Source organism: Trichechus manatus, unplaced genomic scaffold (genome assembly GCF_000243295.1).
Source record: "Trichechus manatus latirostris isolate Lorelei unplaced genomic scaffold, TriManLat1.0 scaffold00154, whole genome shotgun sequence".
Classification (NCBI taxonomy): domain Eukaryota; kingdom Metazoa; phylum Chordata; class Mammalia; order Sirenia; family Trichechidae; genus Trichechus; species Trichechus manatus.
Window position 1 is genome coordinate 1,395,182 of NW_004444090.1, and position 15,268 is coordinate 1,410,449.

The following is a 15,268-nucleotide window of genomic DNA, read 5'->3' on the forward strand; positions in this document are numbered from 1 at the left end:
AGACTTTGTCTCACATACTTTGGACATGTTATCAGGAGGGACCAGTCCCTGGAGAAGGACATCATGCTTGGTAAAGTAGAGGGTCAGCAAAAGAGAGGAAGACCCTGAATGAGATGGATTGACACAGTGGCTGCAACAATGGGCTCAAGCATAAAAACGATTCTGAAGATGGCATAGGACAGGGCAGTGTTTCATTCTGTTGTACATAAGATCGCTATGAGTCGGAACCTACTGGACAACACCTAACAACAACAACAATTTCACTGGATGTCTATTAACTATAAGATTAAATATTTGAACAGTTGTATTTATCATGTCATTACTGAGAAGTATTTCATTGCTGGTGGAAACATTTTAAAAATATTTAATTTAAAGAATAGTATAGATTTCCCACCATGAGTCAGAGCGAACTTGATGACAGCTGGTTGGTATAAATTTTCCAGACTCCAGATCTATATACCTAACCTACCTGAAAATCTAATAGACACTTCAAACTTAACACATCCAGGAGGAACTATCTTCCTTCCCTGGTCCCAGGCCCTCTCACCTACCCCCAACAATTTTAAAACCTTGCTCTACCTGCAGTTTTCCCCTTTTTAGTTAATGGTAACTCTATCCTTCCAGTTATTCAGTCCAGAAGCCTTGGAGTTAATCTTGATTTATCTCTTTCACATACAAGTTTCTATCTGTCAGAAGGTCATATTGACTTCAAAACATATCCACACCACTTCTCACCATCTCCACTGCTGCCTTCTTTCTCCGCATCCGAGCTACCATTCCTTATCTCTCACCTGTATTACTACACTAACCTTCTTACTGGTCTCCTTGCTTGCTCCATACTCACACAGGTTTTATTTCATCATGGCAGCCTGAGTGTTATAGTCAAAACATGAGTCGGGTCATGTCACTCCTCTGCTCCAGATCTTCCAATGACTTCCCATCTCGCTCAGAGTAAAGATCAAATCCTCTGGTTCTACAGGACCTGGCTTCTACTCTCTCTCCATCACTTGCTGTGTTCCAGTCACACTGGCCTCTTACCATTTCTTGAATTTATCTGGAACACTCTCACCTTAGGGACTTGGCATTATTTGGTACTTTGCCCAAATAATTCATTCATTACCTTACAGTTTTTGCCCACATTTCACTTTCTCAGGGAAGCCTACCTTGACCACCCTGTTTCAGATTGTTACTTCTACATCACCCCCTCCTATCCTGCCTTACTTCCATAGCATTCATCACCTTCTAACATACCATATAGTATATTGGTTTATTATGTTTATTTTCTGTTGCTCTCCCTGCTAGAATAAAGGCTTCATATCAGTAGACTTTTAGTTTATTTTGTTCAGTGATGTATCCCTAACACTTGCCTTAGCTCTTAACTACTGCACCACCAGGGCTCCATAGAACGGTCATAGTAGGGGCTAATTAATTTTCTTGAGTTAATGAATTATGAAAATAATACATGTTCAACACAGAAAAATTGGAAAATACTGACTTGATGGCAACAGGTTTGGTGTTTAGAAATAAAAGACCCATTCTTATTTGTACTATCCCCAAACTAATCCTTTTATATTTTATTGTATTTCCTGCTAATTGCTTTCTAGTCTCTTTTTCTATAAATACATTTTTACTTTATTTTGTTTTAAATATATTTTGGGGACTTCTGGAGAGAACTTGGCTGCATACATCAGCATTTCCACTTCTCTTCTTGGATATTATCCAAAAGCAGCAAAAAGAATGGGAAAAAATCCACAAACTCCATTTTCAGCAAAACTAGCATAAAGATAACAACTACAGATTCCAAAGCAGCTGTGATCCAGCAGGATTCTGGAGGGAGGAAGTGAAGAGATGAAAACAAAGTGAAAAGAGGGCCCAGTGGTGGTTGATCTCCAATAAGCAGCAAAAAATGCACTTTTTAAATGTCCATGTCACATCTGAAGTGCAAGTGTTTTATTCTTTATTTTGAAAATGAATATGAGATTTTTTAGTGAACTAAACTGGAATCGTAAAATTTGGTTAAGAGAAGCAAAGGGAGGAGATCTATGCAAAGAATTGTGGTGATGTCTTATATGTATGAGAATCACCTCTCTGACAGCAGAGGAGAAAGTCTGTGGGTTATGAGAAACAGCTTCCCTGCAAGACCACCATGACCCCTCACCCCACATAGGAACCTCATGCAAATAGTTGTTTTAGGATAATACCAGAAACACCACACTTGTTGCCATCACATCAGTTCCCACTCATGGTGAAACCCACGTTATAGAGTAGAGCTGCTCCATAGGGTTTTCTTTGGTATAATCTTTATGGAAGCAGATCACCAGGTCTTTCTTCTGTGGTACCTCTGAGTGGGTTCAAACTGCCAATCTTTAGATTAGTAGTTGAGTACAAATCTTTACGCCAGCCTGGAACATTTTTCCAGGATAATATAGCCCATTTATTATAGAATGGAGCCCTGGTGGCACAGTGGTTAAGAGCTCAGCTGCTAACCAAAAGGTCAGCAGTTTAAATCCACCAGCCATTCCTTGGAAATACTATGGGGCAGCTCTACTCTGTCCTGTAGGGTCACTATGAGTTGGAATTGACTCAACTGCAACAGGTTTTTTTTTTGTTTGTTTTTTTAATAGAATGAAAAGGAACTAAGTCAGCATTGATATAAATATGCTCTAAGGAAAAAGGAAAAGAGCAGCAAAATGGACGGTTGGAAAAAGGATACTCATAGTAAATGTTGCAATAGGTCAGATAAAACTTGTGATCAAATTTTTCACCATCAGTTTTAAAACCTTGCAAAGCCATTGTGCTTTTAAAGTAAAGGCATAAGGCAGAAATGGAAAATTCAGGGAAGACTTGTGAGAAATGAAATGAAGTGTGAGCTGAAAGAACTCGAAGAAACATAAAAGTCATTGGTGAAAAGACAAAATTGTTAGGATACAAGGAAGAATAAACTTCATGGAAAGCACAATAAAGATATGTCAGACAGAAATGAGAAAAGTAATCAAAAGGAAATGATAAAGAGTTTAAAAGGATGGAGAAGAAAATGACAGAAATAGAAGGCAGGCCAAAAGTATCCAGCATATACATAATTGGATTCCCTAAAGAAGAAGACCAAAACAATGGAATAGAACAAACATTTTATTATAAAATTCAAGAACACTTTCCTAAAATAATGAAGATAGGAATCTTTATATTATCTGCCAGAGTGGTCATTACCAAGGTATTTACCAGTAAAATGAGGAAAGAATCTTTCAGGCAATAAGGTGAAAATATCAAGACACTTAAGAGGGAGAGGCAGGGGGAATCAGACTGGCTCTAAGTTTTCTCCACCTTATGTTTTCATGCTAGGAGGAAAATCTACAAGCTCTCAAGTAAACAAAGTGTACCACAGAATTTTTTTTTTTTTAATCCAGTCAAACTGTCCTTTAGGGATAGTTCCACAGTTTGGACATGCAAGATTCTGGGAGTATTTTTCCCATTTGGCCTTTCTTGAATAAATTACTACAGGACAAGCTTCAGCCAACCACAATATGATCTGGTCAACTGCAGCAGTGGTAGTGAGCATTGAACTTGTGGGGAAACTGAAAACAAATGTGGGGTTGAGCAACAAAATATAATGCAAACCTGGAATTAATAAGCAATTACAGCAAGATAGCAGGATACAAGGTCAATTAATTTCCTATATAACAGCAGTGAACAATTGGAATTTGAAATTAAAATCTCAATACCATTCATATTAGCACCAAAAAAATACTTAAATATAAATTAACAAAATATGTATGAGATATATATGAGGACAACTACAAAACTCCGATGAGAGAAGTCGAAGATCTAAGTAAATGGTGAGATATTTCATGCTCATAGATACCCAAAAACTCAAAACCAAACCCATTGCCATCAAGTCAGTTCCGATTCATAGTGACCCTATAATTCATTGCCGTTGAGTCAAGTCGATTCCCTGTAGGATTTCCAAGGCTGTAATCTTTAAGGAAACAGACTACCACATCTGTCTCCCGTGGAGCAGCTGGTGGGTTGGAACTGCTGACCTTCTGGTTAGCAACTGAGCGCTTTGGGTAGGAACACTTAATATTAGTACGATGTAAATTCTTCCCAACTTGATCTATAGATTCAAAGTGATCCCAGTCAAAATCCCAGCAAGTTATTTTGTGGTTGTTGACCAACCAATTCTAAAGTTTATGTGGAAAGACAAAAGACCCAGAATAGTCAACACAATATTGAAGAGGCACAAAGTCGGAGGACTTACACTACCCAACTTAAAAACAACTATAAAGCTGCAGTTATCAAGACAGTGTGGTACTGGTAAAGGAATACTCAAATAGATCAGTGGGACAGAATAGAGAGCCCAGAAATAGATCCACACTACATAGGCAGCCATCCTTTGACAAAGGAGCTAAGGTAATACAGTGGAGAAATGATAGCCTTTTCAACAAATGGTGCTGGAACAACAGGACATCCACATGCAAAAAATGAATCTAGACACAGAGATTCCATCTTTCACAAAAAATAACTCAAAATGGATGATAGACCTAAATGTAACACCCAAAACTATACAATTTCTAGTAGATGATACAGGAGAAAATCTAGGTGACCTTGGGTTTGGCTATGACTTTTTAGACACAATACCAAAAGCATGATTCATAAAGGAAAAAAATGTTAAGTTGGGCTTCATTAAAATTAAAAACTGCTCTGCGAAAGACACTGTTAAGAGAATAAAATATTTTCTCCACAGACTGGGAGAAAATATCTGATAAAGGACTTGTATCCAAAATATACAAAGAACTTTTAAAAATTCAACAATAAGAAAACAATCCAATTACAAAATGGGTAAAAGATCTGAATAGGCACCCTATCAAAGAAGATATATTATTGTTGTTTCTTGCCATTGAGTCAGTTCCAACTCATGGTGACCTTTTATGTATAACAGAATGAAACATTGCCCGCTCCTGTGCCATCTCCATGATTTTTGATATGTTTGAGCCCATTGTTGAGGCTATTGTGTTAACCCATCTTATGGAGGGTTTTCCTTGACCCTCTACTTTACCAAACATGATGTCCTTTTCTAGCAATTGGTCTTCCCTGATGATACATCCAAAGTAAGCAAGATGAAATTTCACCATTCTCGCTTCTAAGAAGCATTCTGGTTGTATTACATATGTCAGATAAGCATATGGAAAGATGATCAACATCATATGTCATTACAGAATTGCAAATTAAAACAGCAAGAAACCACTGCACATCTATTAGAATGGCTAAAATCCAAAACACTGACAGCACCAAAAGCTGAAGAGGATATGGAGCAACAGGAACTCTCATTCATTGTTTGAATGGTACAGCCACTTTGGAAGATAGTCTGGCAGTCTCTTACAAGACTAAACATAGACTTATCATACAATCTAGCAATGGCACTCCTAAGTATTTACCCAGATCAGATGAAACCATATGTCCACATAAAAACCTGCACACAAATGTTTATAGCAGCTTTATTCATAATTGCCAAAAATTAGAAGCAGCAAACAAGATGTCCTTCAGTAGATGAATGGATAAACAAACTGTAGTACATCCATAAACCATAACCCATTGCTGTTCAGTTGATGCCGACTCATAGTGACCCTACAGAACAGAGTAGAACTGCCCCATGGGGTTTCCAAGGCTGAAATATTTACAGAAGTAGATTGCCACATCTTTCTCCTGCAGAGCAGCTGGTGAGTTTGAACTGCAGACCTCTTGGTTAATAGTCGAGTACTTAACCACTGTGCTACCAAGGCTCCTTTGGTGCATCCATACGATGGAATATTATTCAGCGATAAAAGAAATAAGCTATTAAGCCACAAAAAGACATGGAAGAATCTTAAATGTGTATTGCTAAGTGAAAGGAGCAATCTGAAAAAAGCAACATACTGTATGATTCCGACTACAGGTAGTCCCCAACTTATGACATGTTTGGGTTATGATGAACGACACTTAGAACCTTCGATTTTGTTTGTTTTTTGGTACATCTTATCAGTAGTAATATGCACTACCTGCAGTGTTGCAGTGCTTAATTCGCTTATGTTATCATTCTTTTGCCAACCCCAAAGACAAATAAAGATCGGATTTATAAAGAAGATACTAATAATAAAAGGCAATGATAATGAAAACCAAAGGAAAAAAAAAAGAGGTAACTGACTTACATTAGAACTGCCTTACGATGGAGTTTTCAGAACAAAACGCCATCATAAGTCGGGGACTACTCATATATGACATTCTGGAAAAGGCAAAGCTATAGAGATGGAAGGTCATTGGTTGCCAGGGGTCCAGAATGAGGAAGGAAGGATGAATAGATGAAGCACAGGGCATTTGTAGGACAATGAAACTATTCTCTCTGATTCTGTAATGGTGGGCACATGACATTACACTTGTCAACACTCATAGGACTGTACAACATAAATTGTAGACCCTAATGTACACTGTGGACTTTAGTTAATAACAATGTTCAGTCTTAGCTCATCAGTTGTAACAAATGTACCACGTCAATGCAAGATGTTAATAATAGGAGAAACAATGAGCAGAGGGTAGGAAGGTATAGTGGAACTCTGTACTTTCTGCACAATTTTTCTGTAAACCTAAAACTGCTCTAAAAAATAATGTCTATAAAAACATAATGCAGGCATTATATGACCTGATAGTGTAGATTTGATGCAACTAACAAAAATTAGGATAGGAAGTGGGAAAAGTGGAAGGCAAGAGTAAGGTTGATTGCCACATCTGTGAAGCATAGAATCAAAGGATATTGTTTAGAGCTGAAAAATCATTTTAAAAATCATACTAAAACAATTTATTTAATAAAACAAGGATAAATACTAAGAAATATATTGACTAAAATTGAATGTTACAGAAAAGAAGAAAAGAAGAGGAAATATGCTAATTTTATCATTGCTTATAATAGGAAATTAATACTGTATTTTTATGCAAACAATGCATACCTTCTACATTTGTTTGCAGGCTGTGCCCTCCCCTGGCAAGACACCCTCACAAACCCTGCCATGCCAATCCTTTTCCACATGTTGCTGTAAAAAAAAGAAAAAATTAGCATAGCGTACCTAAGAAAATACTCCATGAGGGGAGGACATGGCCAGCAAACAAATGCAGAAGGTGCCCGTCATTTGCATAAAAATACAGTAGATACTCTAAGGAATTAGAAGACTGAGGCTTCTATATAAAGTTTTAATTATAAAGGTGTAATTACTAGATCAAAATATATTCCCTCCTAATGTCACGGTGGTTAAGAGTTCGGCTGCTAACCCAAAGGTCAGCAGTTCAAATCCAACACGCCCTTCTTGGAAACCCTATAGGGCGGTTCTGTTCTGCCCTGTAGGGTCACTATCAGTTGGAATCGACTAGAAGGCAAAGAGTTTGGTTTGGTTTTTGGTAAGTGTCAGAAATACTAAAACCTTTTTTTAACTTAAACTATTAAAAATGAGAAATAAATAAGATGAATAACTAAGACATCAATATATGTGGAGGCTTAACACCTATTAAAAGAAATATTTTCAGATTATATCATAAAGCAAACCTCAGCTATATTTTTTACATAAGAAACACACCAAAACAAAGTGATTCATATTTCCTTGGATATATATTATAAAACTCTGGGAGGATATATAAGAAAGTAACGAAGTGCTTCTCTCTGTGGGAGGGAAGAAACTGATAGTCATTCATCAGTTCATGCACCCTGACCAAATTTTTAGAACTAAATGATTCCCTGTCTGGACAACTTACTGGGCATTATTAGCAATTTAAATCTAAGCAGTTTCCTAGCTTTTTAGCTGCTGTTAACCATGGAGGAAGTCTTTGAATTTTACTCTTCAGTTTCTTTTAAGTTCTTCTTTTGGCAAAATTCTGTATATTTGTTATATGTAATTATAGTAGTTAAATTATTGCTCTATTATAGTGAGTAGAAACCCACACAAAGAGCATATACTCAAAGTGAGATTGATCTACATAATAATTCTTACACACCACGATTGAGCTGTGATTTTAACTAATACTATGATGATCTTCCATTAAATGCAAATAAATTAATAAAAAAATTCCCTCTAAGTAACAACTTCTTTTTTTAATCCACAGCAAGTTGGTATTGATAAAGGTGACATTCCTGATCTCACACAGGTAAGCTATTTTCTCAGCAGAAGGTTTGGAATGCATGAAATTATTGCTCTGTATTTTCCTATAAATAATCTCACCTAGGACATAGTCATGTAAGCATTGAATATATTTTGAATTTTGTCTAACCAACTTTCTTGGAAATTATTCTATCTTATTTTTTCTAGCTGTTGAACAAATTTCTGGGGATAATATGAAGATGTTTCCTGCCTTTATAGCATAGTTTCTGCTTTAAAGACAACTGAATTTACTTGAGCTCATCTTTTCATATTTGAATCAAAAAGAAGTCTTGAATAATTCGTCTTAATAAAAGTGCTTTGTCTATGAAAAGTGACTGTTTGTAGGCATGATAATCAGAACATTTTTGCCTCTTTGTTCTCCTAGTTTTCAACATGACCAGGGTGTGAAGGAGGAGCATGAATGGGGAGAACTCTGATGGCATAGTTCTACTACACTGATTCTTGTCTCCTCTATGAAGTAGAGGAATTTCTATATCAAAAGATCCTTTTCTTACAGATTAGTAATGATAGATGTGTGATTTTTCTGAGGACTATCTAGTAAACAAAACTAATTGTAAGGACCGTCTTATCAATCCCTTTTTGTATCTAGAGGTTGCCGTATATGGCTCCTAAGGTGTAGAATCAAGATCATTCACATGCGCAAAATGTTTGTATAATCCTTCTCATAATTGGAACTGTTTTTATTTAATTAAGTCATCTTGATAGGTAAACATGTCCTTAAATAAAGTTTAATCAGATGTTGGAAGAGAACATAGAGCTGCTATCTCATATTCTAAAAATAAATATATGAATTTTCTTTGTAAATAAAATGAGATAATAAAACTTCATAATGAAAAATTACCTAGTTATTAATAATATCAGTTTGTATAATCATATCCTTATAATACCTTCTAATGTTTCTATATTTAAAATATTGTTAATCCTTAAATATTTATTAAAAATTAGAGAAATGCAAAGAAATTACTCTTATTAAAATTCTAATTAAATACTAAGATACTCCACAAATAAAATTCACACAGCACTTCAAGAACATGATGACATTGTATTTTTTACTTTAAAAGCTGAGAGATAGCTCCTTCTAGCAGACAGAATATTAGTAGAAAATATTGTTGCTACTAGGAGGAGATAGTGTTCTTTGACCAGGCACATACCTGAATAAGATGTGCCTGGATATGGCTAAAATTAATTATGTATAAAGTACTATTAAACATTGTTATTATGTATAGATTTATGAACTTCATAACACTGAAATAAAAAGCAAAAAAAATCAGCATGTTTTCATTTTAAATAACTTAATTATAATAAAAAATGTATATTGCATTTTTTGTTTATTAACATAATATACATAAATAGTACATATTAATCTAAAACATGTGGACATTAAAATATTTAACTCCATGAGTAACTTTCAGAAATGGTAAATCAGCTTTATTTCAACTCTACGCACAGCCTTCACTGTAGAATCAAAGAAACACTAGATGTATTGCTTAAGGGAGGCTCTCAGTAAGAAGGGGCTCTGGCAGTGCAGTGGTTAAGCGCTACAGATGGCTGCTAACCAAAAGGTTAGCTGTTCAAATCCACCAGTTGCTCCTTGAAAACCCTATGGGACAGTTCTACTCTGTCCTCTGGGGTCACTGTGAGTCAGAATCGACTCGACAGCAACGATTTCAGGTTTTCTCAGTAAGAAGAAAATAGGTCCTCATTTGTCTCAGTTTTGTAGAGTCTAAATGAAGACAGGAAGGGTTTAAAAGAACATTAAAAATATTTTTTTGTTTTTAAAAATATAAAATTATAGTAGATCATTGAAAGGGTTCACATACTTGGGTATAATTTTTAATGGTATTATAATATTATAATTTATATAATCTACTTTTCTCAAGATGTCAGGAGAGATAATATTTTATTTAATGATATAAGTTATATGTTTCATAGTTTAGGGAACAGAGATCCCACCCCCAAAGAAGATAAAATCTTGCTATGAGTCTAGTAGAAAGCTACTCCATGGTAGAGATTCATAGGAATCTAGTAGCACTCTATTTTCTGCTTTTGTTAGGACCCTAAAAGCCACATTTATTATTATAGTAATATTTAGTTTAAGTTAGCCTCACAAGAAAAATTCTTTTAGCTGAATTCTTTAGTGAATATTTAAATCCCAATGCAAGAGTATGGTGTTCTTCTGAAATTACTTGATTAAGTAACCTAATTGTGTCTTCTGTTGGTATTGTTATGAGCGTGGAGCTAAACACCTTCCCTGTCTCTCATCTACAGCCCCTTTCAGAGGTCTGTTGGAGACCCCTAACTGAACCAAGGATTTAGGTCCACTGTGACAGTGTGATCAGCCATTTAGATAGTGTTCTGGGATTAGTCTTTTAGATGGTGTTAGATCGGGATTAACCTGGAATAGGATCGGAAATACTGGTTTACGTGGGCTCAGTTTAACTCCTCTGCTTTAAGTTCTGCTCTCTGGCAAGCTTCTGTGTGGCCACCAGGTGACCACTGAATCCAGCCATGGCGATGAACAAAAATACCTGTTGGAAGAAGGTTAAAGAAGAGATGGACTTCAGAAGGGCTTTCTATTGATTAGGAGTAGGATTTTTAAAATTAAAAGGGATTAAATTCCTCTTACAGCAAGACGAAACAGATGCATGCATTTAATGGATATCTTTTAGGTTAGAAAATACATAACAAATATCAAAGTGGTGATCTGCAGCCCTTTTTATTTGTGTATACAATATCATAACTATATTTAAATAAGTCATGAATATCAGTGAAATTTTTAAAAAGGCTTTCAAAAGTACTGTTTTAGGTAACAAGTGAATATGGACATTTCAGATAAGTGATCCTTTGGTCACTTTTTTTTGTCTTTTTTTTTTTTGATGCTTTAGAATTTAAAGCATCTAAAGTTTAGATCTATGCTTACCTTTGATCCTGCACTCACAATCAGCTATGAATTGATTCCAAGAAAAAGATTTTTAAAATATTGATTTCCTGTGCAGTGTGTGTATGTTCCAAATTTTAAATATTTCCACTTATGAAAAATATCTTAGGTTTTGATGTCAGGAATTCTGGTTGACCTGAAAACTACTGGTAAAGAAACGTCTCCTTTTAAAGACTGTACAATCACCGAATCGGTAACTGCGATATTATATTGCTGTTACCTCTTACCTTTCACGGGCTGACTCTTATTCTTTGGATTGGTGTTTCTGTCTGAGTGGTTTACTGACTTTGGCACTTTCGTAAATGAGCAACTAAAAATACTGCTAATTCTATTTTGTTATCTTAAGTTTTGTTTACAGCAGCAGAGGCATTCTCAAAGTTTTGTTCCTTAGAGATTTAAGAAACAGTTTTTATTTATTGTCTATTATGTGCAAGAATGTGCTTAGTGCAGTAGATGTAGTTGCAGGGGAGACAGACACTCCTGTACTTCTGAACATTACTATCAAAGTACTTTTTTCCTTCCCAAGAAATATTTGAGGAATTTCTTTCTGTTAGATTTCATATCTTCTCAGAAGAAATATAAATGAGGAAGCACTTTTAAATCTCTGGGATAAAATGTTCCAGATTTAAACAATTTTATCACAGCATATTGCTAAATAACTCCTCTTTTTTAAAAAAGTCAGTTTTATAGTCTTATGGTCCTTGGCCTCTTTTTTATGGTCTCTTTCAACTGCTGTGATTTTTGTTACTACTATTTGCTTTTTTGTTTAGTTTTGTTTTCTCCCTTAATATTAAGAAAGTTTACAAAAAGAGTAAAATTGCAAACTACCATCCTGGGTTTGGTTTGGTTTAGTTTTATTCTTGTTTCTTTAGATAACTAAGAAACCTTGTAGGAGAAAATACTACCTCCTTTTTTTGTTATCCCGTATTTGTTTTTCTCCATTTTGTAATTATAAATAGCATGTGTTTTTCTCAAACTGTTTTTAATCTATGTTTAGCAAAGAATCACATTTCTTTTAAATTATATTTAACATTCAGAAGACCTAAGTGTTCTAACCAGACAGAAGTTTCAGTGACTGGGTATATTTTAAATTTATTGTTATTCCAGCAAAAAATGGAAATATTAAGATTTTAAAGTTATATTCCCAGGCCTCTTAGTTTCCATAATGATAATCTTGAAGCTCTCAGCTGTGAATGCACCTAAAAATTTTGAAGCCATTTATATTTTTCCCTTTTAAGTTTACAGAATACATTCTATTTATTCAATGAGCATTTCCTTATAGTTTACTGTTTTATAGAGCAAAATTTCCTTTCTCTCTCTTAAAAAAATCATTTTTTTAAACCTAGAGGTATTCCCCTACTTGTGGTTTACTGGAATTTGTAGTGCGTGTTCACCTGAGTTATCTCCTAAATTTCTGATTTTTATACATTTTTAGATTTATTATATCTCCTGAGGCCATTGTCTTTTTACTCTATAGTCCAGATTTTTTCAGATAAGCTTATAGGATTGTCTCTTTCTACCCTAACTTCATCACTTTGATCAAGCTAATATTTTGGCTCACTTAGTAATTTACGTTTTTAATAATCACATAATTAAGAGACATTACAAGTCTGTTAGTTAAATGAAAATGCATATTAAATAAATATCCTGAACTTTCAAAATTAAAAAATCATAATAAGTGTTTTATCCTATTTGTCATTAGTTAAATGTACAACATAAAATGTATAATTGTATGAATTTCCTTGAATTCTGTGAGCTATTTTAGCAATTAGCATAAAGTCTTTCAAATTTAATTTCATATTAATCAAAGAACAATTATCACAATTTAAATGTATAATGTAGTTATATATTTCATTCATGCAATGCTATTCTTTGAATGCCTCTGCTGCTGTTAAGATCTAGTTTGCATTAGAATTATTTGAGAAAGATGAAATTAAATCTCTGATGCTTGAGGAATAGATTGGGTGGAATATACATATGAATCTATTATTTCTCCTTCTAATATACAGTAAAATGCCATCACTTTTTATTGCCTAAAATGTTATTTAGAAATAAACATTTAGGTACTTTTTAATAAAAGAATTGAAATACGTCATATTAAATTTTCCAATATTTGGTACTCTATTATAACATTATTATTATTTGGCTAAAATTTTTACTTTATTTATATAAATTATATAACTTAATAATAAGAATATCTTAATTGTCATTGACCAGTAAAATTGTGTTCTTTCCCCCACAACTTTCATTTACCCTCTTTTTTTAAATATTGTAGCAATTTTTCCTAGTATTTCAGTCAAACATGGATAAGTGAAATTTTACTGTATTTTAAAATTTCTGAAAGTTTGTATTTGGGCAGTTATATTTTTTTCTTGAATACAAATACCTGTTCCTTTTTCATTGTGGTCCTATGGGAAGGTATTGGTGAACTTGATTTAACTGAGTTTACTGCATATAAGTAATATCTCAGTAAAAGTCTATCCAATGTAATCTCTACACTGAAACCACACTGTAATGCTATCTATTATACAGTAGAATTAAGTATATCTAAGATAAGTCTGTTTGGATTCCATGGAATTTAAATATTTACATAACAAAAAAACTTGTAATGAAATTGCCTCACATAAGTATTGAGGTCAGCCATGGACCTCCATCATACAAAGTTCCAGTGATGTTCCAGTGTATTTACTTTGAGAGAAAACAATGCAGACATTTATTTTTACTTTCTTATTGTAGGCTCCCAGCAGTCTTATGGAGACCCTTGAACAGCATCTAAATACATTAGAAGGAAAGAAATCTGGAAACAAGTACGCATTGGTTATATATTCTAAATAAGATTTAAAATACTAGAGTCGTGCTTTATAAAAATGAAATTTAGCATGGTATAATTTATACCACTACAGTTTTAGGCTATGCGTTATTGTAATTCTTCTGGGTTACCTTAAACCCCTGTGCTTCCCACTGACTTATGACAGTGTGACCTCATGGGTAGGTAATCTATCTACAGACTAATACAGCAAATTAATAGATTGTACCTATGTTAACTGAACATATTGATTTATATATTTGCCCTTAGAATGAATTCACAATATAGAAAAAAGAGTTGCCCATTTTTAAAAACCAAAGCTGTTATCATTGGGGATGAGTAAACACAAGTACAGTTTCACCCACCAGCCTTGAACACTCTGTTGGCAGCCTCACTGTGAAGAAAACAAAGCCCTCAAATATAGTTTTCTGGACTCCAGTGTCTCCCCACTCAAACCATTCAGCATGGCATGCTGCTGTGAAATTACTCAGGGGTCTTTTTTTTTTTTTTTATAAATTATAGTAGCAATTAAGAAGGGAGGAAGTGCAGTTTTACTAGATTTTCATACCTTTGTGTTTGGGCACTTATATTTTTGACTATGTTTTCTCATAGCATGCGGAAAACTTCTAGGTCCATTTTTTTCTTCTCTCCAGTGAATGTTATACTTGTCTGTTCGTAAGACCCCATGCTTTTAAGTCTTTGTGCCTTATTCAGAGTCTAATTCTGCCAGTTTTGGATACCTGCCCTCCTTGTCTCTGTCCTCCTGGGAGGACTATCCTCAGTCCTCCCTTCTTGTGAAGACTTCCTTGATCATACACTACCTTCTGTTGTGGCTGTCCTTCCCACCCCCCATATAGTTTATCTCATCAAATAGAATTTGTGATTCTGAAGGGCAGTGACTATTTTATACTTCGTTATCTCCTTCTAAATACCTAATGTAGTCTCTCAACAGAGTCAGCTTGAAATATCTCTTTGTTGGTGATGCCAGCTTTATGTTTATTCTGTTAGATTGACAGCAGAACTCAGTTGAGACAACCTGTAAGTAGATCATTGCAGGGCTATAAGCTGATCATGAACTTTATCTATGATACAGCTATCAAAATACAATTCCTTTCTGACATTTTTCTCTCTGAGGATTCTTTCAGAATCCAGACTCATGTCATGATATTACATTTTGTTGGTTATTTCATTAGCTATGTGTTGTTTTTGTTACCTTTTCTAATTTAGTGTAGAAATCATCATGTGTTTTAAATTTTCAATGATAAGTAACAGTGTAGGAGTCTCAGCCATGATGACAGAACTGTCTGGAATGATGGATGTCAGGACCTGTCAGGGACTCTGTCAAGGTGG

The 15,268-nt window shown here is 34.5% G+C and overlaps 1 protein-coding gene across 5 annotated transcripts in view; it reads left to right on the plus strand.

The window, feature by feature from the left end:
- SNAP91 (synaptosome associated protein 91) overlaps nt 1-15,268 on the plus strand; it is a 173,394-nt gene that overhangs the window by 83,434 nt on the left and 74,692 nt on the right. For 4 of the 5 annotated variants that reach the window (XM_004386043.1, XM_004386042.1, XM_004386045.1 and 1 more), the window contains 2 exons: nt 8,119-8,160; nt 13,849-13,919. In XM_004386043.1, coding sequence (XP_004386100.1) covers nt 8,119-8,160; nt 13,849-13,919 — 113 coding nt within the window. The remainder of the gene's footprint in view (nt 1-8,118; nt 8,161-13,848; nt 13,920-15,268) is intronic. The other variant, XM_004386046.1, reaches the window with a different exon arrangement.